This window comes from Rhineura floridana, chromosome 1 (assembly GCF_030035675.1).
Source record: "Rhineura floridana isolate rRhiFlo1 chromosome 1, rRhiFlo1.hap2, whole genome shotgun sequence".
Taxonomy (NCBI): Eukaryota; Metazoa; Chordata; class Lepidosauria; order Squamata; family Rhineuridae; genus Rhineura; species Rhineura floridana.
This window is the reverse complement of record NC_084480.1, coordinates 179,237,219-179,261,189: the sequence shown is the minus strand read 5'-3', so window position 1 is coordinate 179,261,189 and position 23,971 is coordinate 179,237,219. Positions and strand designations below refer to the sequence as shown.

General features: G+C 43.4%; 1 protein-coding gene across 4 annotated transcripts in view; it reads right to left on the bottom strand.

Moving 5' to 3' along the window:
• Positions 1–23,971, bottom strand: part of SEMA5A (semaphorin 5A) — a 198,066-nt gene that overhangs the window by 35,726 nt on the left and 138,369 nt on the right. For all 4 annotated transcript variants that reach the window (XM_061588081.1, XM_061588090.1, XM_061588110.1 and 1 more), the window contains exons 10-12: positions 23,424–23,628; positions 10,639–10,846; positions 4,712–4,829 (exon numbers count right to left, since the gene is read on the bottom strand). In XM_061588081.1, the coding sequence (XP_061444065.1) occupies positions 4,712–4,829; positions 10,639–10,846; positions 23,424–23,628 (531 nt within the window). The remainder of the gene's footprint in view (positions 1–4,711; positions 4,830–10,638; positions 10,847–23,423; positions 23,629–23,971) is intronic.

Sequence of the window (23,971 nt, the reverse complement as noted above, 5' to 3'; positions counted from 1 at the left end):
CTAAACTATGGTATATCATAGTTTAGCTAAATGATGGTTTAGCATTACATCCTAACCAGCACACTGTGTGTGATGTAGCACATTGCACACTCGCTATCTGTTCTCAAAAACAGGAAATTGGTTATTTCTTGTAAAATAGCAAAAGTCCTTCATATAATCACACTGCTGCAACAGTCTGAAACAGAACAGAGGAAAAGAAAAACCCGTGAAAGCTGAGTTACACAATCACAGCAAAGTGATGGGGTTTAACTCTTGCTGGATTATACTGTTTCCACATGTTTGAATGCTCCTTTTATTTTTTTTCCTGCAAATAAACATGTCAGGGAGAAAGGCCTTATTTTCCTGATTTGATAACTTTCCACATGCAGTGAGTTTTTACATAGGGGTTTTTAAAGATGGGACTTTATTTATTTATTTGTTTGTTTGTTAGATTCTTTAGGGAAAAAATGTTCAGTTCTCTGCTTTGTCATTTTTGTTCATACAGATAGACCAGAAAGAAACTGCAATAGATACTCAGTGCATCAAGTGGAAATATAGGCTTCCAAATAAATAGGTTGAATGTAGAAAGACATCCTAAGTGTGGTGGAAATGGTTTCAGTACAGTTGCTACTGGAATGCAGTGAGTGTATGTCAAAAACCATTCAAGCACACTACAGAATATTCTGTCTTCATCCATGTTCCACCAGCTATAATCGATTATACAGCCACTCTTGTGGCTGTATACTATAGTCAGCACTGATTTTTCACATTACGCAATGTTAAATTGAAAATACCCCCATGCCATTCTGATGCTTCCCATAAACTCATGTCAAAACAAAACCTTACAAAACTTATAGTCCTGAACTCAGAAACTCTTAATTAACAACCCTCTAAATTTTCATGGTGATACACAAAACAGTCAGACAGAATTGAGAGTTCAAAATGTAAAGAGAGGGAGAGAAAAACCAGAGCCCTTTTGGACTTTTTCCTGTCAGAGTTCTCATAATCTGTTGAAATTAATTAAAAATCAGCCATGTGCACACAGTAATGGTAATCCCATTAGGGACCTTGTCCCATACTGTGACCTTCATCTTCTGCAGTTTAAAAGTTAAAAACTTGCCTGGCTGATTTTTAATTAATTTAAGAAATTTAGCATTGAACTCAATTATAAGGCCAGACAGGCTCAATAAGAACCAACTGTCAGTGTTCTAAAAGCCAGACTCACAGCTGCTGGGCTTGCCTGATCAAGGGGCCACACCCAGGCCAAACCTTTATTTCACTTTAGACAGTCATGCTTCCCCCAAAGAATCATGGGTAGTGTAGTTAGTGAGGGTGCTGAGAGGAGACTCCTATTCCCCTGAGAGAGCTCCAGTTGCCAGAGAGGTTTAACGGTCAGCCATTCTGACTGAAGCTCTGTGAGGGGTACCAGGGTGTCTGTGAGGGAAACAGGGCATCTCCTAGCAACTCTAAGCACCCTTCACTAACTACACTTCCCAGGATTCTTTGGGAGAAGCCATGACTGTCCAAAGTGAAATAAAGGCCTGGTGTGGATGTGGCCAGGGACAGCTTTGGTTTACATTTGGGTGGGAGGCTACATGTGCCTGCTGTAGAATAAAAGATGGGGGAAACCCTGAAAAAGAATTATACTGCTCACAGTGCTTTCCTTTTGGAAAGGAAAGGGGCTTTCCCTCTGCCCAGTGTCCACCCACCCAATCTCCTCCCCCTCTCCTCCCCCCTCCCCTTCCTGCCCTTCCTGCCAGTAAATCCCACTGAACTCAAAAAGCATGCAAATGATCGAACCTATCCTCCACTCCTCCTCCCTCCTATCACCTCCCTTTTGCCCCTTCCTCTTCCTTCACTCCTCCCTTCCCCTCCCCCATCCCCTTCCTATCCCCTTCCCCCTCCTTCTCCCCCATGGTCAGTTTCACTTATCCTAAGCATGATTGCATGGGAGTAAATCACATTGGACTCAATAAGCATGCAAATGATCAAACCTGCCCTCCTCTCCTCCTCCCTCCCATCACCTCTCTTTTGCCCCTTCCCTCCCCCTTCCTTCACCCCTCCACCTCCCCTTCCAATCCCCTCCTTCCCCTTCCCCTCCTTCTGCTCCCCTCTTCCCTCCTTCCTTCTTCCCTCTACTTTCTCCACCCCCTCCTCCTCCTCCCCCATGGTCAGTTTTACCTATCCTAACCATGATTGCATAGGAGTAAATCCCACTTAACTCAATAAGCATGCAAATGAGCAGACCTGCCTTTCCCTTTCTTCCCCTCTTCTCTCTCTTCCGCCTCCCCTCTTCCTCTCCGCCCCTGCCCACTCCAGGCTTCCCTCCCCATGGTCAGTTTTACCTATCCTAAGCATGATTGCAAGGGAGAAAATCCCACTGAACTCAATATACATGCAAATGATCAAACCTGTCCTCCTTCTCCCCTTCCTGCCTGCTCCCCTCCCCCTCCTCCCCTCCCCATCCCCTGTGGTCAGTTTCACCTATCCTAAGCATGATTGCAGGGGAGTGAATCTCACACAACTCAACAAGCATGCAAATGATCAATCCATTCTCAGCAAACTTGCACAGGATCCCATTTCTTACCTTCCTGATTAAAAAGCAGAGAAATTCACTAATAGGCAAAAAAAACCCTTGTGGTTTAAGAACATACCTATAGCCAAAAGATATTTCTATCAAACTTTAAAAAGCAGGGAACAGCTATAGTGAATGCACCAGGGGAGCAGGAGACCTGAACTCCTCTCTGAGATATTGTAATGCCCTACAAATTTGTTAAAATGCAAACACAATTTGGGTTGGTCTTTCACAGTCCAATCCACTTCCTGTGTAGCTTGGAAGAATTTGGTAACGTGCCTCTGAGCATATGGTGAGTGGTGGCAACACCTGCCATCTCCAAAGATGGAGAATTACATTTTTCTATGTTTGTTGGTGTTCTTCTTACTTTGCTTCTTTTCTGTGTTACTACCGTTTCTACTATAGCTGTTTCCCTGCTTTTTGAAGTTTCATAGCAGCATCTGTTGGCTTTAAGTATGCTCTTAAACTGCAAGGTTTTTTACCTATTAGTGAATACACAATTATGTGGATGACACTGGTCACCAATGCACCACATCCCAAGCTTTATCAAAAGCAGCACAGACAACTAATAACAACACAAATCAAAACTCTCTAACAGGGCATACTGTAGTGCAAAGGGATAACTCCCCCTCCACCACCACCTCGCATCAGTCATGGCTCTGCAAATCCACCAGTCAGATCACAAGGAGCAAGGGTGACCTTTCCTGAATGCCATGAAATAGGGGCTCCCAAGGGAAAACAAAAGGAAGAAGAGGAATGCATGGCTTAAGATGCTGCAGTTAAGGAAGGCTGGGAGCAACAAGGTAAGGAGTCCTCAAGGCTCCAGTCTGATCCAGAAAGGAGCTAGAAGGGAAGGCTGGATGCTGCCAAAGCCCCTTCCCTCTTTCCAATGTCTTTGAGAGTGACTGCTCCGAGGGGATGGGGGCTATTCCCCTCCCCTCGCCTGAGTTCCCTGGCATGTACAAATGTCCTGCAGGGAGAAAGGGAGGGAGGGATCAGGTCACTGGCAAGCACAAATCACTGCTAGCTAGTAAGCTGTGTGGAGCCCTGACAGTGCAATTAAGAGCATGCCAAGAACCTGCAGCTGCATATTTCAGAAACACACACACACAGAGATAGTCATGGTGGCTGTATGCTATCTCCAAGAGTGGAGGCAGCATAGAGAACAAGAGGAAAAGAGCATGTCCTGGTTCCCAGGGACATGTGATTGGCTACTGTGGAAAACCAGATGCTAGGCCACAGGGGCCTTTGATCCGATCAAACGGAACTCTTCTGAATATTCTTGCATGGGCACGCACGCACACCTCTGCCCTTTGCCTCCCTGTCACAATGTAAACACTGCCACATTGCCTGTCCAACCCTTTCCCCTCAGCAACTGCTCTTCATCCTGGCCTCTGTGTGAGGTGGATTCTCGGCCCCAGCTTCCCTTTTTCACTTTTGCTGCCCACCTCTGCTCCTCTATCCATCAGATCTTCCCTTTCAACGATTCTTTCATTTCATGAAGGCAGCATTCCTTTGGGCCCTTCTCTCCACTTATCTAGCCACTTCAGCCTGCCTTTTTACAGCATTTGTGGGAAGCTTTTTCTCAGTCCTCCTCCTTACTGACCTCTCCTTTCACAGAGCCCCTTCTCCTCAGATTCCTCCATCTAACCTTTCTAGGTTCAGATTAATCAGCCCACTGTTTCCTATGTGAACTCTTCTGCCTCAAGGCTCTCTTCCCACTCTGCTTCCAAACCTGAATTTCCCTGCTTGCCCTGTAGTACAGCCTTGGATTCATCCCCGCTTCCTGCCAACAGCGCCCGCCTCTTCATGTCCCGAGCCCTGTGTGAGGTTTTCACAGCCAGACTCTGACTTTCCACTTCACATACAACAACTGCAGTTGCCAACATTCTACAGCTGCAATAGCCAGATTTTAGCTTGTTAGATGTGTAAGACTGTAGGTGGATAACTTAATGACTCAGACATACAAATTATGCTTCACAACAGCTTGCTGAGGAAAAATAAGGTTAAGCTTGCAACTCTGATGAGAGAGAATAAAACCTTGAACTGATGTTTGAATACAATCATTTACTTAATCTGAATCCTCTGACTTGTTTCTGTAGGAGTCACTTGGACTCAGGGAATATGAATTGGAAGAAGAATCTGCATTAAACTTACTGGACATAGGGAGATGCTTTGCTCCCACTGACTCATGCTCAGGCTTTCTTCCAGTGGTGTGCATTTCTTTAACACCAGGTCCCAGCCACAGTAAGGATCCTGGGATCCAACACACGTGCTGAAAATATAAACCCAAAACATCAGGCTGCATTGCAATCATTCGTATGTACCTGTTGTGTTGTGCGTGAGGCACACAGAGTGCTTCCTTCATGCATTAAAGGCTGAAAGGGAGAGAACATTTCTCCTTAGACTGGATTAAGACATCAGTTTGGGCCTTGTGGAAACCACTGCAAAGCACTCCAGGTCAGCATGTATATATGTGGAAAATGGCCACCCAAGGGCATCTTGAAGAATTTAACCCTGCATGTCCCAGCAAGTGGGAAGGCTATGCAGCCAAGCTGGATTTTTACTTGGCAGCAAATGGCATTACAGAGTCTGAGAAGAAGCATGCTGTGTTTCTCAGTGTCTGTGGGCCGGACACCTTTGACCTAGCCCAGGCCCTCCTAGCACCAGCAAAACTTGCTAAAACATCTTATGAGGATATCCTGAATGTTTTACAAGGACATTTCTCTCCAAAACTGTCTGAAATAGCACAACGTAATTCTTTCTACAAAACGTAATCAGGGCCCAACAGAGAGTGTGTCACTGTATGTTGCTGAACTTAGACGCATGGCGAAACACTGCAATTTCCCAAACCTTGAGGAGATGCTGCATGATCGCCTGGTCTGTGGGTTGCATGATGAGGGCCTGCAAAAGTGTCTGTTTGCAAAAGGACAGCTCACGTTCAAGACTGCATTAGAGGAAGCTCTGGCTACAGAAGCAGCAGCAGCAAGCGCCCGAGAAGTGCGCTTGGCAAGAAACTCACCCTGTTCAGAAACCCAGCTGGCTAAAGATTCAAATCAACAACTTCTAGAGATCCACAGGCTGAAGTGCAAATGCTCATCAACTAGAGTAGGTGTTGCAGGACCTCCAAGATCCAGACAAGTTTCCCCAGTGAAATGTAAGAGCTGTGGAGGATCCCATGAACATTGTGCCTGCCGTTTCAGAGGTACACAGTGTCGGTATTGTCAAAAAGTTGGGCATATTGAGTGAGCATGCCAAGCCAAAGCGGAAGCAGCCACCCCAGGAGTGCAGTGCAAAGCAAAACATCATCAAGGACACAAAGCAGTACCACACACACAGAATTTTTCCACACATGACAATGCAGAGGAGGTGATTAACCACATCAAGCCAGGGTTGCAGTACTCTGCCAGTGTGAGGAAGGTGAAGGTGACAGTCACCATCCAGGGCACCATGCACCATGGAAGTTGATTCAGGCTCAGGTTATACCGTAATCTCATTGGAAGCCTACCAGCAAATATTTCCTTGTGGGGGCCCACAAATTGTCCCTTTCCACTCCAAACGTACTGATTACCAGGAAAATCAGGTTCCAATAAAGGGCGTCTGTGAAGTTGAGGTGCATTACCAAACTTTCCATGGAACTTTACAGTTATTGGTTGTTCAAGGACATTGCACCAGTCTCTTTGGCTTAGACTGGTTTGAGCCATTGGGCATTGCTCCCACGGGGGTCCACCAGACTGGTGAATCATTATGGGATAGCATCCTAAATAATTTCAAAGCTGTTTTTGATAAAGGTCTTGGGAAATATAAGGGGCCTCCTATTTAGTTGTTCTTGGATCCTACTGTGGCCCCCATGAAACCCCATCGCGTTCCATTTGCACTGAGCAAAGATTGATGCTGAACTTGATCATCTCATAGAGCAAGGCATCTTGGAGCCAGTGACACATGCTACATGAGACCCATTGTCACTCCATTGAAGGCCAATGGCGACATCCGCATTTGTGGTGACTACAAATGTACTATCAATAAAGCCCTGCATCAGCATCCATATTCAATGCCAGCGGTGAGACATCTTTTGGCATCACTCTCACAAGGAATTTTTTTTTCGAAGTTTGACCTGGCCCAGGCCTATCAACAACTATCTGTGGATGATACTACTGCCGATGCTCAGACTATCACCACTCATCCTGGAGCATTCAGAGTAAAAGCCTCCAGTTTGGTGTTTCTGTAGCCCCCGGAATTTTTCAGAGTTTAATGGGGGATATTCTTAAAGAGTACAGGGTGCCATACCGTATTTTGATGTCTTGGTAGCCAGCAACTCCATTGCTGAACTTGCCACATGGGTGAGGGATGTACTGCACCATTTTGCTGTTGCTGGTCTCCGGGTCAAGCATGAGAAATGCATATTTGGTGTTTCCCAAATTGAATTCCTTGGCTACAGTATTGATGCCGCTGGCATTCGACCTACCACCGGTGAAATTTAAAGCAATTCATGAAGCTCCAGTGTCCCATAATAAACAGGAACTCCAAGCTTTCTTGGGACTCTTGAATTTCTATCATGCATTCCTGAAACATAAGGCTACAGTGGCAGAACCACTGCATTGCCTTCTTGACAAGCATGCTGCATGGCAGTGGACAGCCCAGCATGATGAGGTTTTCCGTGCTGTAAAACACCTGTTATCGTCTGACAGTTTCTTAGTGTGCTATGATGAATGGAAGCCCTTGATTCTCACGTGTAATGCCTCTCCACATGGTATTAGAGCTGTCCTGAGCCACCGCCTTGAGGACTCTCATGATGTGCCTATTGCTTTCTACTCCAGAACAATGTCTTCAACAGAACGGAATTATGCCCAAATTGATATGGAGGCCCTGGCTATTGTAGCTAGTGTAAAAAAAGTTCCATGACTTTGTCCATGGTCGACTATTCACTATTGCTACTGACCATAAGCCATTATTAGGATTGTTTGCACCTAACCAGCAGACGCCTCAAATATTATCTCCACGCATGTTGCAGTGGGCAATTTTCCTGAACGTGTATGATTACACCTTGCAACATCAGCCTGGCAGAAGCATTGCCCATGCTGATGCTTTGAGCCACCTCCCTCTCCCTTCTGCTGGGGTTGATGAAACCCCTCCACTGGACGTGCTGTTATTAAAGTCATTACCGGAACCACCCCTTCATGCTGGGAATATTACCACTGCATCGTCCGAGGAACCAGTTCTTGCCCGTGTTCTCAACTGAGTGTGGAGGGGGTGGCCATTAGGGAAGCTTGAGGAGAAATTCAGACCATTTGTATCCAAACAACATGAACTATCAGTACACAAGGGATGCCTCCTGTGGGGAAATAGAGTTGTCATTCCTACTGTGTTGAGACATCGAGTGTTGGAGGCCCTACATGTCGGACACCCTGGTATAGTGCGAATGAAGGCTCTGGGGTGCAGCTATGTATGGTGGCCCAAGATGGACAGCAACATTGAAGAATGTGTCAAGAGATGTGAAAAGTGTCAGGTTTCAAGACCAGCTCCACCACATGACCCAGTGCACCCATGGGAATCGAAAAAAACGCCATTGTCACGGCTAAATATAAACTTTGCAGGCCCTTTCCAGGGGCAAACCTTCTTGATTGTTGTTGATTCATACTCCAAATGGTTAGAAGTGGTTCCTGTATCATCAGTGACATCCTGTGCTGTTATCAAGACCTTACACAGGCTTTTCACAACACATGGGTTGCCCAACAGTTTCAGACAATGGGGCCCAGTTCACATCTGCGGAATTCCACACATTCCTGGATAATGGACTAATTCGGCATATCACTTCAGCCCCTTTTCATCCAGCAACCAATGGCCAGGCTGAGAGGATGGTCAGGACAACAAAGGATGCATTGAAACAGATTGTAGAAGGTGATTGGGACCAACTCCTCGCAAGTTTTCTCCTGACACAACACATCACACCTTGTGCCACAACTGCAGGAGCCCAGCTGAGCTATTAATGAACAGACAACTGATGACTCTGCTTGATCGGATGCATCCTGACTTGACCAAGGACCGACCAAGGGAATCCGCTGCAGTTCAAGAACCTGCACGGGTGTTCAACTCAGGTGACCTTGTGTATGTCAGGAACTACAGTGCTTGTGAAATGTGGATTCCTGCCACTGTGACCCAAGCCACGGGCCCATTGTCCTACAGAGCTCAAACACCAGATGCCAACACCAGTGTTACATCAACATGTATGTGGACCAGATGAGAGGACGAAGCCCAGCTCCATCAGTTCTCTCTGAAGGTGCTGGAAGTACTCAAGTGGGAAGAGAAAATGAGCCAGTGGCTGCTCCTGATGCCGGACAAGAGCAGTTGCGCCTGGACCCTGAAGTGGACCTGCATGAACCAGAGACAAATGGGGAACTAGGTGATGCGCTATCAGCTTCAATGCAAAACTGTCATCGACTGACCCGGATTGGGGCTCGTCCCAAGTATCTTCAGGACTATGAGAGCTGGGAGGAGGCGCGTTGTGCATTGGCCCTCCAGGCTTGCCATACCAGGAACTGCTGAGTCTGCCCAGGACTGTGGCAGTTTTGTTTTACTTCTGAGTTGCAGTTTGGCCTACAAGCAGCACCACGCTGTGGGCCTTGTTCTCTTCATATCTTTAGTGATAGTAAAGTTCTTGTTATTGTATATCCTCTGTGTGGCCATTTCCTTCAGAATACTTTTTTTATGTTGCTTGGGAAAGCACTGTCATTTCTTAGTATGCTTGCTAAAGGCCAATCACACTTGACAAGTAGGGAAGAGGGAAGGAAGGAGAATTTCAGCCCTTTCCCAATTGTACTTCCTCACTTCTCATCCATCAGAGAAGCTGTTGCCCCAGACATAGCAAGGGGTGGGGTCAAGCCTCCTTGTCCAAATCTGGCTGTGCCCCCCACCCTTCCATTCCCTAAAAATGGACACAGCTTCAAGAGCCCAGAGCAAGCGATATGGAACGGTTCCTCTCCTTGACCCAGACACTGAATTTTCCTACAGATAAAGTTGGTGCTATTAATAGTTTTCTGGAGATGTTCTACTTTGTCCCAAAAGAAAAACCACCGTAGAATCTGCTACTGAGGTTAACTGGAAGATTAACCAACTAAAGCTTTGGCTGATTAATTTAGTGGGATGCCTGTTAAGGTATTTGGAGGTTATTTCAGATGTGTGCAAAGATCGCCAGCAATGATCCCGTGAGCACATCTGCAAACCACAGAAACTGTCACAACCATGCAAGCACCACAACCACACAAATGCACACTCAGTTCTCCCTCTCACCAATTAGGCTTGATTTCCCCCCCCCAAGCCTAATTTTTTTTTGGGGGGGAGGGGTTGATCTTCCTGGAGAGTGCAATTGTGGAGACAATTTCCCTCCCCAGATGCAATCTCTCAGAAGATCACCCCTCTCCACTGCATGCAAGAACTGGGCTGGAAAAAAATATTTCTACAATTAGGCACAAGAGGGGCATGGGATGGGAAGTAATCCTTTCCTCCTAAACTGTAACTTGCTCCCCAAATTACCTCACTTCCACTGTAATTAGGCTTCAAATAAGGGTTCTATTGTAGCCAAAGAAGCCTTCTTTGAAGCTTAGATTGCATTTTTTACATCGGAGGCAGGGGGCCACAGTTTGGGAGGTAATGGTCAGGACTGGAAGAAGTCTTCTGTTGGCTTTGACTAGTTTCAAGTGTGCTTTAAGTGGATGGAGGGACCGTGCAGGCATCAGGGAAGGCCTCTATGGGTGCCTGCAGCCCCAATGTTATAGTAACATGAATGAAAAAATAAAATAGTAGCCTTTCCTTTTTACAATGTGGTGCCTTTCATGTATTAAACTGTAAACTATCTTACATTTCTTTCAATATTTCTTGGGCTTACATATAGATGTCTATAATATGCGTATTTATTTAATTTGTAATCAATCAGTTAATTAATGATAATTAATTTAGGTTAAATGGAAGATGAATAATCAACTAAAATTCTTTAAGATCAGCTGATAGCCCCAACAGTATTTTTTTTACGCATCTGTCCTCGATATCTTTGAATTATGCCCTTCTCTGAAAGTCAGCCAGCCAGATACCTGTATGTTTTGTAAAACAGACATCTCTTCAGTGGGATCTTCACCACACTTCTCTGAAGGCCCACATACAGAGCACTTTGGCTGTGTAAAATCTGCAGACTCCTGATGGTCTCCCGCTGCTTCTTTGGGAATATGTTGATCTCTTCTAGCAAGCAGCTGCCTGATGTTTGATTAACTGGAGCAAGTACTTTCTTAATAGTCCCATGATCTGTAAGGCAAGGAGAAAGGAGTCTTGTGAACATTGTGAGGGTAACACTTCCTATTCAGGTTCCCTCTTCCTCATGAGCCATTTTTCTGCATGCCTTTCAGCAGACAGTGAAGGCTCCTACTGGGAGAAAAGGTGGGATATAAATGTATTAAATAAATAAGCTGTCCTGGGGAGGCTATATGTATGTCTGAATACACACATTCCTTGAAATTCAAAAGATACCTACAATATATGAGACTGCCTTAGACTGAATCAAACCTTTGGCCCATCTTGCCTGGGGCTCTCCAATCTGACTGGAAGCAACTCTACAGGGTTTGGGGTTTTAGGAAGATCTCCTTCCCAGCTCTGCTGCTTTAGATCCATTTGACTGATGGTGGTGATGGCAGTAGCAGCCAGTGTAATGAGACAGTGCCATGGAGCCACCCCTCTGACACTGGTGTAGTCAGCCCCATCCAGATAAGCTGCATTTTCAGGAGGTTTCCGAAGGGCAGCTCCACCTCACCACACTACTGCCTACTGGGTATTGGTGATTCAACCTGGGAACTTCTGCATCATCTGTCACCAAGCTGTGGCTCCTTCCCAACACAGCTTCCCACGCCATCATTGTAGGGACTGTACCAGAAAGAAAGAGGAAGGCAAGACAGTAGTATAGCTGGTGCTAATTTAAAATGGGTGGAATTATGGGAGCTGTAGTCCAAGAACATCTGGAAATCCAAGGTTGAATAACAGTGTTTTAGGTGATCTAGCAGTGCATTATTGTGTCCTCACATATGGAAGATGTGTGTGAAGGGGAAGCGTTTCTGCAGTGGAATATAACTTTTGCTCTAAGACCCTGATCAGCAGCTAGTTTTGCCACAGGGCCACTTAAAAGAAGGGATGGGCAGGGTCAGGCCAGGGCCCTACCCATTCCCCAACATAAACAGACAGTAAATCCCACTGCTATGGCCACTCTTAAATCCCTACTCTAACGCATGGGTGGTCAACCTGCAGCAAGTGGTGCTAGTAATAAGCATCTGCAGGAAGGCTATGAACAAACTACACTTTTGCCTGCCTTTCCTGATGCCTGCTCTCTGGATAATTAGACCCAAGGCACTGAAGATGCACGTGTACTATAGTGCACATTACGGTGCCATTGGGCTTGGGACACACGTGCCAAAAAGGCTAATCACAATTGTTGTGAGGAGTTCTTCTGGGCTCGCAAGCATTTTCCCTTCGAACAAAAAACACCACGAGTGCAATACCCTGTGCTCTGTGTATCCATTTACCATGGCCTCCACTGTTATTCCAATACACCACAACATATCCTATCTGAAGTGTTTGGCGTTAGTGAGGTTTGCAGGGTAAGGACTCCACAAGTACAAACATAAATCTGTGGGGAAGATTGAACCATATATAATCTCAGAAGCTCCTTCACTGTAGAGGTGAAATTGACAATCTTCATCAATTTCACTGCTGTAATGAAGGTGCTTGCCAGTTTCACTGCCGCTCTTTGAAGCCTTTCAGAGGGGACTAAATAGTGTGCAACTGGCACTGAATTTTCCAGGACTAGTAGCTAGATGTACAAGTCTTTGAAGAAGACAGTATGGAGGTGTGGGGGGGAAGCGAGCAGGTTTCTTAAGAGGAAAAAACACACACATGCAGAAGTTGTTCAGAAACCTCTTGAACATCTGAGTGATTCAGATATTGTGTGGATATTAGATATCTTGGAATGTAACCGTAAAAAGAAAAATTCTGAGGAAACAAAGGGAGAATTTCTGAACTAAAAAGACTATGCTTGGAAGGAAAACAAGTGCTCTTTTGCAAATGCCTGCAAAAATGCTAGGGGAAGAATCCACATGGACATGGACTGCCTTCAAGTCGATACCTCTGAGGCTGAGAGGCAGTGACTGGCCCAAAGTCACCCAGTGAGCTTCATGGCTGTGTGGGGATTCAAACCCTGGTCTCCCAGGTCATAGTCTAAAATGGATAGACTCTATACCAATTCTCCTGTGCAAGGAGGAGAATAAGCTTAGATTTAGTTTCACTTTTCTCATGCAATGCTGTGAACAGCCTTGCTGTGAGCAGAAAACACCTTCTACGCAAGGAGGAAGGGCACCTTCAGATCCAATCTCTCAGTGCTTCCATCCCTCCACTGCTGCTTCCATGTCCGCTGTGATCTTTCATGGGTCCTCATCTGCATACATTATAAACTCGATTCTAAATACATACTAAACCATTAGTGTTTCTGGACTGATCTTCTAAGGAGATACTGAGAGTCTTGTATTATGCTGTCATAGAGATTAAAACTGATGGAGAAAGGAATAGTGTTAGCATTGCTGTTTTAACAAGTTAATATCTACAGTATTTGAAATACTGTATAGTGATAGTTCTTTAGAAAGAACTAATATGAAATATTTCAGTTAATGTCTTTCCTTCCACAATAATATTAAATTATGCTGTGGTGGTGCCGGTGGGGAATTTGCAATCAAGTAGCCAGGCCGGAGGGGGGGGAGTAACCATTTCACCACCAACCATTTCACCCTTGTACCTCCCCAGGTCCACTTAACACAGCAAACCTGCACCTGGGAGTCCTGGCTAGAGAAGCAAGGGTGGCTGGGGAAAAGCAGTGGGAAGAGAAAGATTTATGCACTCCCCCTCCCACTTACTACTTTGACATTGCAAATCATGCCTTCCTCTTGCACTTTGCAACTGGAGAAGGGTAGTCCAAGTTATCTGGTTTGTGCTTGTCACCAACATGCAATTCCCATCCCTCTATCCCAAATGGATGCAGGATCTGTACTGTCAGCAATGAAGCTGATGATCCATAACAAAATGTGCAGATAATTCAGTTCATTTGCAAACTCCTCAGAGATGTGAAAGGGCACCATCCTAAATGATAATTAAGTTGAATTCCTTTTGTGCAATTTAGAAAGTATGATTTCAATTCCCTCTTGAGGATGCTGCGACACAATCCATTGTGCATTTCCAGTACCAAGTAAGTATTTTGACAATTACTTGTCATGCTGTCCAAATGCTTATACTACAAGCAAATAGCGTAATTATGGTTCTCTTTTCACATCCCTCTGAATGAGACTTGTCCTTTTCAGACTTGTCCTTTCAATAGTTGCATCTGTACATCCGACAATTATTCAAAAGAAAAGGCTGTGCCTCAGTCAAAACAAAGTGAGTTTTGATAAAGAACAACAAAACAATGACATGCCAGTTTCTAAAAGGAATGTGGCTACCTGGTAACTGCTTTTGTCTCAAAAATCATGCTACATAGAGGAAGCAAAACCCACACCAGGCACCACATCACAGATACCCTACAAGTCTTTGCTTCTGAGAGTCTTCTAAAAAGGTTGTCAACGACAAGTAGCCATGTGGGAGCTTCTTGGTGGATACTGCTCTTCAGCAGCATTAAAGGTAAAGAAACTTTAAATTTGGCTATGGTAAGGCAGGGGTAGCCAATGTGATGCCCTCCCAATACTGTTGAACTCCAGCTTTCATAAGCCCCATCCAGCATGGCCAATTGCCAGGGACATTGGGAATCGTGATCCATGGAAATCTGGAGGGCACCACACTGACAGGGTAAGGTAAAAGATCAAATACAATGATGGCGTCTGTGGCACTGAGGTCTTCCTCCAAAAGAAACCGTCTCCCTGCATATAGTGGGCTGTAGCAAGATAGATGGAGCCAGTTAGCCTTCTGTGGCCAACCACAGATACAGGGTACCTTTGCACATTCCCCAAGCCATGTGGGATCCGCTGTTCCATGTGGCCAGAATAATGGTTAAGTGACCCAACCACATAGACAGGGACTGACTGCACGGTCTCGGCCACTGAATCGACACCTTGCTGGGAGGGAGGGTGCAGATTCATTAAAAAGGTACCACAAGATCTGGCCCCACCCACTTGGTTGGGCCACTTAAATATTTCCCCACTGTGCAGGAGCCAGTTGTGGAAATGCAGTACCCAGGTGGCTGTGTCGATGTGTAAATGGTTCCTGAAATAGCAAGCAGGAAGAGGGGATAGGAAACAAAGAAGGAAGGTGAAGCTGGGAAAAAGCACGAGATCCTGTCTGAAAGAGAAGAGTATTTAGGAGCGTAGATAAGAATCTCCCTTGTACGAGAGGAGGCAGAAGGGAGATCTGCTGGCAAGACAGCAAAGGAGTGAGAGTGAGTGGGAAAATTTCCCCATTTACTTTCCAGTTCACGCAGCTACTGAATATGCCCAGCACAAACTTTACATTTTGATCTTTCATAGTGTTTACTGCTATGAGATGGATAGGAGAGGTGAGCTGGAATTCAGAGATCTGGTGTACGTACTATGGCTATCAATACTCCTTTCCTCCATTTACTTCAGAGTAGCATTTATCTTCAGACTATATAGGCTGAGATCCAAAGAGTGACTTTAGTTTGCCACCCAAAGACCTGGGCATGCCCTATGGGATTTTTGAACAGTAGACACTCCCCCACTCCATATTAAACACTGCTTTTAATAGCTCCTTCAATTTCAAATATGATTTGCTGTGTGGTCCAGGAGAGTCTTGTGTGAGAAACGCTAGTCCAGAGGCTCCTCATCTGTGAGTACTTTTTGTAGGTATGCCATGTATAGAGATCGAGAAAGAGAGTGCAGTTCCACAAAGGGCTGATTAGCATGCCCCAGCCAGCATGGCCAACTGCCAGGGACATTGGGAATCAACATGCAGTAACATATACACATGCAGCCCAATTAAAAATAATTACTATGCAACTTCATGTAAAATTGGAAACGACAGAATCAATCTTTACAAGACACCTTGATACTTACTTTTCTTCTTTTAAAAATCCTACATTATACTACATAAATGGTAGAGTTAGTGAGGAAGAAGGCGAGACAGACATAAATAAAGTAACTACTGGTTGTTGGTAAATTTTGTCAGCGCAAAGGTTCCTTCCTAATTCTACCCTGAGACCACACACAAACTAGAAACATCCCCACCCTACATATCCAGCCTTGCACATGAACTTAAAATAGGCACTATCCACATATTACCTTGCAATATGCCAGACTGATCCCAACATATAGAAATTTATTCTGCTGAGTTACATGAGAAATTGCTAATGGACCAAGACGCAGATTTATATAGCATAACAGAAAACATATGTATTTGTGGCTGCAGCGAGAGGAACAACTGGAACCAGTCTCATTTTACCTAAAGCCATCACTAAGATCTAGTATAGCATTTCTGCTATACTATAATTTCTGCCTTTATTGTTGTGTTATCTATAGGAGGGGTAGCCATCATGGCACCCTCCAGAAGTTGCTGTGCTACATCATCCCTGACCATCAGCCACGCTGGCTGGAGCTGGTGATAGGAGTCATAGTCCAACAACATTTGGAGGGCACAATGTTGGCTATCCTTAATCTACAGTCCAGAATATATTAAATGGCTTCATATAAAATGCATGCCATCTAGCAGGTGTTCTATTTCAACATCATAAATATACCGATTTTATCATTTTGCAGCAATATTGCCAAGATTATTGTAAAAATTGCTGATAATAATTCTTTTAAGGAATTCATGCTATCTAGAGCGTGAACCAACACATCACTGTGTTTCCAGTTACTATGGGCCAGAACAATGTGGCACTCCTAAACAAAAAAACATACCCTTATACTGTGGAAGGGGCTGGACAACATTCATATACAATAGGATACAAAGAACAAAAATTCTTGAGCTCTGACATAATTAACAGCAAACAAGTTGAAAGAAATCCACATAATTACAAGCTTGCTGCTGAAAAGACTCCTGCTACAAACACACTTTTCCAATTAAATACCTGCTGTGCAGCTCATTGTTGCTAGTTATAAATCGAAATGAATGGAGGGAAAAGTTTTGTATTATATTAGCATTTTAAAATCTTCAGCACTCACAAGACATACACAAGACAATCAGTTACCTCCGAGTAATTTCTCTCTCTACCAGTTGTCTACCGGGCCCAATTCAAGGTGTTGGTGCTGACCTTTAAAACCCTATACGGTTTCGGCCCAGTATATCTGAAGGAACGCCTCCAGAATCACCGATTGTGCCGCCTGACGAGATCAGCCTCGCAAGACCTTCTCTCGGTCCCACCGGCCAAAACAGCTAGGCTGGTGCGGACCAGAGAGAGGGCCTTCTCTGTTGTGGCCCCCACCCTCTGGAACTCTCTCCCTTTCGATCTCAGACATGCTCCCTCCCTGTCCAGCTATCGCCGAGCCTTGAAGACCTGGCTGTTCAGGCAGGCCCACAAGGTTGGGACAGATTAACTTATGTTACAATTGAAGTAATGAATGGTTTTTTAGCTTAAAATTTGATTATGTTGATCTATATGTATTGTTTTTATTCTTGTTGTTCGTCGCCTAGAGTGTCCCTAACCCGGACAGATAGGCGGCTGAAAAATAAAATTTATTATTTGTTATTATTATTATTATCTTCACTTCTTCCTGGTACGTGCTGTACTTCTTGTCCTTGTTTTTTCTTATTTATTTGCTTCTCATGCTATTTTACATTTTGGGCAAAATACATGCATCAACAGATTCAAGACTATTCATTATAAATCTTGGATCCATTACAGTTGGAAGGTGGGGAGAGGGACTTTATAACGTTATACTGTATGGAGGTGAAGCATTCTGTAGCATAAAATCTGGATCAAAACTACAAAGCTGTAACTGATATACGATACTGTGTTTTTTAAAGCCCTATTATATGTATGCACACAAAATGTGATGTCTCTACAGTGACATATTCATCATTTTTGATTAATGTTATTTTATAAGTCATATGATATGTATTTTAAATGATCTGTTTTAAATCGCTGCGTTTTTATCATTTCATAAGCTATCTTGAGGGAGGAGGTTCCATATCCTAAAAAGCAGGATTTAAATGGAGAATTAATAAATAAAATAAAGTAGTTGTGTAGTTGTTTTGAATGAAATGTTCAAAATTGTAAAAAAAAAAAAGGAACTCTTTCAGCAGACATGTAACATTTGAAATAAAATGTGATCCACATTCCCGTCACAAGTAATTTCATGAAGTTACCAGGGTGATCTTGAGATGGAGAATGAAATCAAGGAGGTATCCAAAGGAGGAATGCTATAGTAATGGGTGACTTCAGTTAAAATGTCTAGATGCCCTAAATGATTGTGCCCTAGAACAGTTGGTCACAGAACTGACCAATGAGACACAAACAAAGGGATACTTCATCTTAAGTGGTGCCCAGGACCTGGTGGGAGATGTAAGGGTTGTTGAACCAACTGGGAAGAGTGACCACAGTGCTACCAAATTCAACATATATGAAAGTGGACAATTACCAAGGAAGTCCTACAAAGTCACATTTGATTTCAAAAGAGGAAATTAGGGGTTTGGTAAAAAGGAAGTTGGAAAACAAAGTCAAGGGAGTCAAATCTCTCCAAAATGCTGAGGTGTTGTTCAAAGCCACAATAGAATCTCAGCTAAAATGTATACCACAGATCAGAAAAGGTACCACCAGGGCCAAGAAGATTAATGAAAAGAGTCAACGTGATTAATGAGCAGAGTCAAGGAAGCAAGAAAAGTTCCTTCAGAATATGTTAAAGTCTTGTTCAAATGATGAGAACAAAAAGAAACAGCAACTTTAGCAAAAGAAAAGCAAGCAATCAAGAAGAGATGCCAAAAAAAAAAAAATTGAGCAGCAAGAATGTAACTATTCCCAACAGATATTTCTATCAAAGCAGGGAAATTGGGCAGCACTAGGGGAATGCACCAGGGGAGCAGGAGACCTGACCTCCTCTCTGAGATATTGGACTGCCCTACAAATCTGTAAAAATGCAAACACAATTTGGGTTGGTCTTTCACAGTTCAATCCACTTCGTGTGTAGCTTGGAAGAATTTGGTAACATGTGCCTCTGAGCATATGGTGAGTGGTGGCGGAGGAGGAGGAGGGAAGGGGAGAGGAAGGAGGGGGAGGGAGGGGAGAAGATTGGATGGGTGGGCACTGGGCAGAGGGAAAGCCCCTTTCCTTTCCAAAAGGAAAACATTGTTAACAGTATCATTTTTTTTCAGGGTTTTCCCCACCTTTTCATTCTGCAGCAGACACATGTAGTCTCCCACCCAAATCTAAACCAAAGCTGTTCCTGGCCACATCCACACCAGATATTTATTCCACTTTAAAAAGTCATGGCTTCCCCCAAAGAATCCTGGTAAGTGTAGTTTGTGACAGGGCTGTGGAGTCGGAGTCGGAAGCAATTTTGGGTGGAGTCGGAGTCGGTAGAAATGTACCGACTCCGGCTTCAAAATAAATTTTGATTGACAATTTTTTTAAAATATAAATTCAAAATGTCAAAGAAGCTTCCCATGAAGTCAGCTGTAGTTGAGCATTTCACCATAACTCAAGATGGAAAACATTTTGTGTGTCAGTGTATGACACAGGACCCAGATGAAGACAAATGCTGTGATGCCAAGATCAGCGCACATTCAGGCAGCGATAAAAATGCTCCTACGAGAGCTTCCAGTTTAAAAAGACATTTATAGCCCTTTCCAGGGCTGTGGAGTTGGAAGCAATTTTGGGTGGAGTCGGAGTCGGACAGTAGAAAAATAGAGGAGTCGGAGTCGAAGGTTTGGCGTACCGACTCCACAGCCCTGGTTTGTGAAGACAGTTGAGAGTTGTTAGGAGACATGCTATTCCCCTCACAAAGCTACTGTCCCCAGAATTCTCAGGGAAGAGAAGCTGACTTTTAAATAACTCTGGCCACTGGACTTCTGTCAGGGAATAGGAATTTCAGCTGGAAATTTTACCTATGTTTAGAAGGGTTTGAAAACCTTCATTTTTGACTTGCCAGAGGAAATGAATGGGCTAATTGATTGTAGTTCGGAGGGCTTGGGGTGGGGACTTGGTTTGCAGAATACATGATTTGGGTTTAGTGATGGCATTAGGTGCCTTTCACGATGATGGTTGATATTAGAAATTATGTTATTTTATGTATTGTTGTTACTTTAATTGTATATGTTTGGTGTGCTGCCCTTTGGTAGAAGGGGCATTATAAATAAATGTTATTGTTATTATTAATAATAAATGTCTGGCACACGTGTGGCCCCTGATTAGCCAAGCCAAACAGCTGTGGGTCTGGCTTTTAGAACACTGAAAGTTGGTTCTTGCTGAGCATGCCTGCGCTATCATAGACTCCAATGTTAAATTTCTTAAATTAATTAAAAATCAGCCATGTATTTTTTTAATTTTTAAACTGCAGAAGATGAAGGTCAGAGTATGGGGCAAGGTTAGTAATAGGATTACATGTACTCTGAACATGGCTGATTTTTAATTAATTTCAACACATTAGAGACCACTGAAAGAAAAAAGTCCAACAGGGTCTGGATTGTTTTACCCTTGTTTTAGACTTTGAACTCTGGATTCTCTCTGAGTGTTTTATGTATCACCATGAAAAATTAGAAGGTTGTTAAGCAAGCATTTCTGAGTTCAGTAATATATGTTTTGTAAGATTTTGTTTTGAAATGAGCTTATGGGAATCAGCAGAATGGCATGGCTGGGTATTTTCAATTTAACATGGAGGAATGTGAAAAATCCATGCTGGCTATAGTATACAGCCACTCTCATGGCTGTGTAATACATTAGAAGCAGGAATCCAGCTAGGGTTAGACCTTTGGGTAACAAGGGTGCTAAAGGTATGTTAAATAAAGAAAAGGAAACTGAAGAGAAGCTGAGTGAGTTATTTGCATCTGTCTTTTCTGCAGAAGATGTAGGACAGATCTCTGTGTTTGAACTAACTTTCACAGAAAGGTAATCTGAGGAACTGAGGCAAATAGTGGTGATAAAAAAACCAATTTCTAGGTCTTATTGATAAAATTAAAAACTGATAAATCACTGCATCTGGATGGCATCCCTGACAATTCTTAAAGAACACAACCATGAAATTGCTGATCCTCCAACAAAATATGTAACTTTTCCCTAAGATTAGCTTCCATATCTGAAGACTGGAAAGTGGCCAACCTAACACCAATTTTTAGGAAATGAACCAGGGTATCTGAGGAATTAGACTGGTTAACTTAACTTCTGTTCCAGGAAAACTGGTGGAAAGCATTGTAAACTATAGAATTACTAAGCATTGTTATGTGCCTTTAAGTCGATTTCTTCTTACGGCGACCCTATGCATCAGCAACCTCCAATACCATCTGTTATAAACAACCCAGTTCAGATCTTGTAAGTTCAGGTCTGTAGCTTCCCTTATGGAATCAATCCACCTCTTGTTTGGTCTTCCTCTTTTTCTACTCCATTCTGTTTTTCCCAGCATTATTGACTTTTCTAGTGCTTTTACTAAGCATATAGAAGAGTAAGTCTTGCTGAAGCAGACCAGCATGGCTTCCGCAACGGTAAGTCCTGTCTCATTAACCATTTCGAGTTCTTTGAGAGTGTCAAGAAACATATAGATAGAGATGATCCAGCTGACATTGTGTATTTAGACTTTCAAAAAGCCTTCAGTAAAGCCCTCAACAAAGACTCCTAAGTTCAGCAGTTATGGGATAAGAGGACAGGTCTTCCAATGGATCAGTAACTGGTTAAATAACTGAAAGTAGAGAGCAGAAATAGATTGGTGGTTCTCACAATGGAGCGATGTAGTAAGCGTCAAGGATCAGTACACTACTGGGACCTGTGCTTTTTAGCTTGTTCATAAATGCCCTGGAGTTAGGGGCAGTGAGATATTTGCTGATGATACCAAGTTGTTTAGGGTGGTTAAAACAAGAAGGAATTATTAAGAGCTCCAAGAGGATCTCTCCAAACTGGCTAAATGGGCATTACAATGGCAAATGCGATTCAGTGTAAACAAGTGTGAATTGATACACATTGAGGCAAGAAATCCTAACTTCACACATATGATAATGGGGTCTGAATTGGTGGTAACTAACCAGAAATGAAGCCTTGAGGTCAGAGTAGATAGCTTGATGAAGATGTTAACCCAGCGGCAGCAGCTGTGAAAAATGTGAATGCCATGCTAGGGATAATTAGGAAAGGAACTGAGCTGGAAAAGGTTCAGAAAAGCTCACCCGAAATGACTCATGGGCTAGAATAAGGATGGGTTATAGTTGGGGCTTTTTAGTTTAGAAAAAAATGTAAGTAAGGGGGGGACATGATAAAAGTGTATAAAATTATGCATGGCTTGAAGAAAGTCCAGCGTGAGAAGCCTTCTCCCTCTCATAAGAATAGAACCTGGGGTCATCCAATGAAGCTGAATGTTGGAAGATTCAGGATAGACAATATTTTTTCACACAGTGTAATGATAGCCACTAACCTGGATGGCTTCAAAGGGTGGGGTAGACAAATTCATGGAGAATAAGGCTATCATTGGCCACTAGCCATGATGACTATATTACTTCAGTATCGGATGGGTTATGGCTCTGACTGCCAGTTGATGGGATTCACAAGTGAAGAGATATGGACATATTGGATAATGTCCAAAGCACCTCTTGTGTGAGCAAAAGTGCAAAGAAGGGAATCGCTGACTTCTGCCAACTCCACCTCCAGATGTAGCCCCCTGTGCTCTATCAGATAGCATTCTGGAGGACCCCTCAATTCTCAGAAGGAGGATTCTTGGGTTGGGGGGGGTTATGACTGGAAAAATGCCAATACATGAGCAAAACAACCACAGACCTTTGGATCCCACACCAATGGTCTCTGTTCACTTTGCGAGGTATGAAAGGTGGACAGTACAAGCAAGCAACATTAATTATTGTCAACTATATGAAAATATTACAAGTCCTCTCCCTCCCCATACTCTACCCACATTCTCTGGGACAAGCAGCTGTCCAACTAAGCATGTGCATTATAAATGGGAATCACCATATCTAGCAAAGGCAACTTCCACTGAAAGCAGTCACGTTTTTCTGAAGTATTATTTTAATTTCTGCAAATTGGGCGCGGCAGGAGTTTTGTACTAGAAAGTGTTTAACTGATATGCTTAAAACTGATAAGGCCTGCCCTAGTTATGAGTCTCTCAAAACTGCTGAGATGTTAGTTCCTTGCGCACCAAATTTCATTCTGAATTAAAAACTGTGCTGAAATGGATTTTCAATGCTCCTAGTCATGAACCTTCCACATTCTCTGAACTCAAAACGCAAGTCTGCCCAAAGGTTTTCCTATCATAATTACACAGTCTAAAAAAAAATGGTTTGCAAATAAAATGTAAGTGTTCTACATGCTTCTCTGGTTTTTTTTTCTCTGTAAGCACACAGACTGAAACACATATAAATGACACTTGAGGGAATGCATGTAAAGGAATAACTATCCCAATCTCTAGACTGTTTGCAAGGCAGGAACTTTACTACAAATTAGGCCATCTGAACAGCACACAAATCCTTAAAATGCACAAGGACAGTTGCAGAAGATCTATTTCAGCTGTGAGTGTTATTTCCCACCTCCCGGGAGCCATATACAACCTGTTGCAGAACTGGGAACTGTAGCCCAGTTACAATTTTGCCTGCACAGGCCCACATGTCACATTCCCTGCAGTTTAAGCCTGTGTGCTCCTTCCCTCTGATTATCATCTCCCCGCAGGCGACATACCCAAAGCCAGACAGTGAATGCATTTACCTGTGGCCAAATAGATGATGTGGAAAAGCATGTCTTTGCCTTGCACCACATCCACTACCACATGGGAAAAACGGCTCTTGTCCTCCATGAAGTAAGGAACTGGTGTCATAGGCTGAATCACTTCATGCATCAAAATAAATTTCTGGGCATCTGGGAGATTCCTCTCTGTCAGATTCAAATATAGACCCTGGTCCATGGTGCCACACTGCAAATGCATAAGTTTTTCTACCATTAGCATAATAAAGCATTCAGAGGACTAAAACATACACCAAACTCTTATCCCTAACTAGGAAAATGCCCAAGCTGGATCCTACATAAATTGTGCAGTAATGAATGACCACTGAGGTACACAATGTACTCCAAAGAAAAATGCTTTTCTACATTAGCAAGTCATCCAAACTTCCTCTGCAAGTATCTGATGAAATAAATATAGGGACTGATGCAATGAAGTGCATCAAAAGACTAAAAAAAAAATCCCAAACAAACATAAGAGGTGTTTTGTTAGCTATAAACATGAATCCCAAATATATGAGATGTAGGATTTTGAT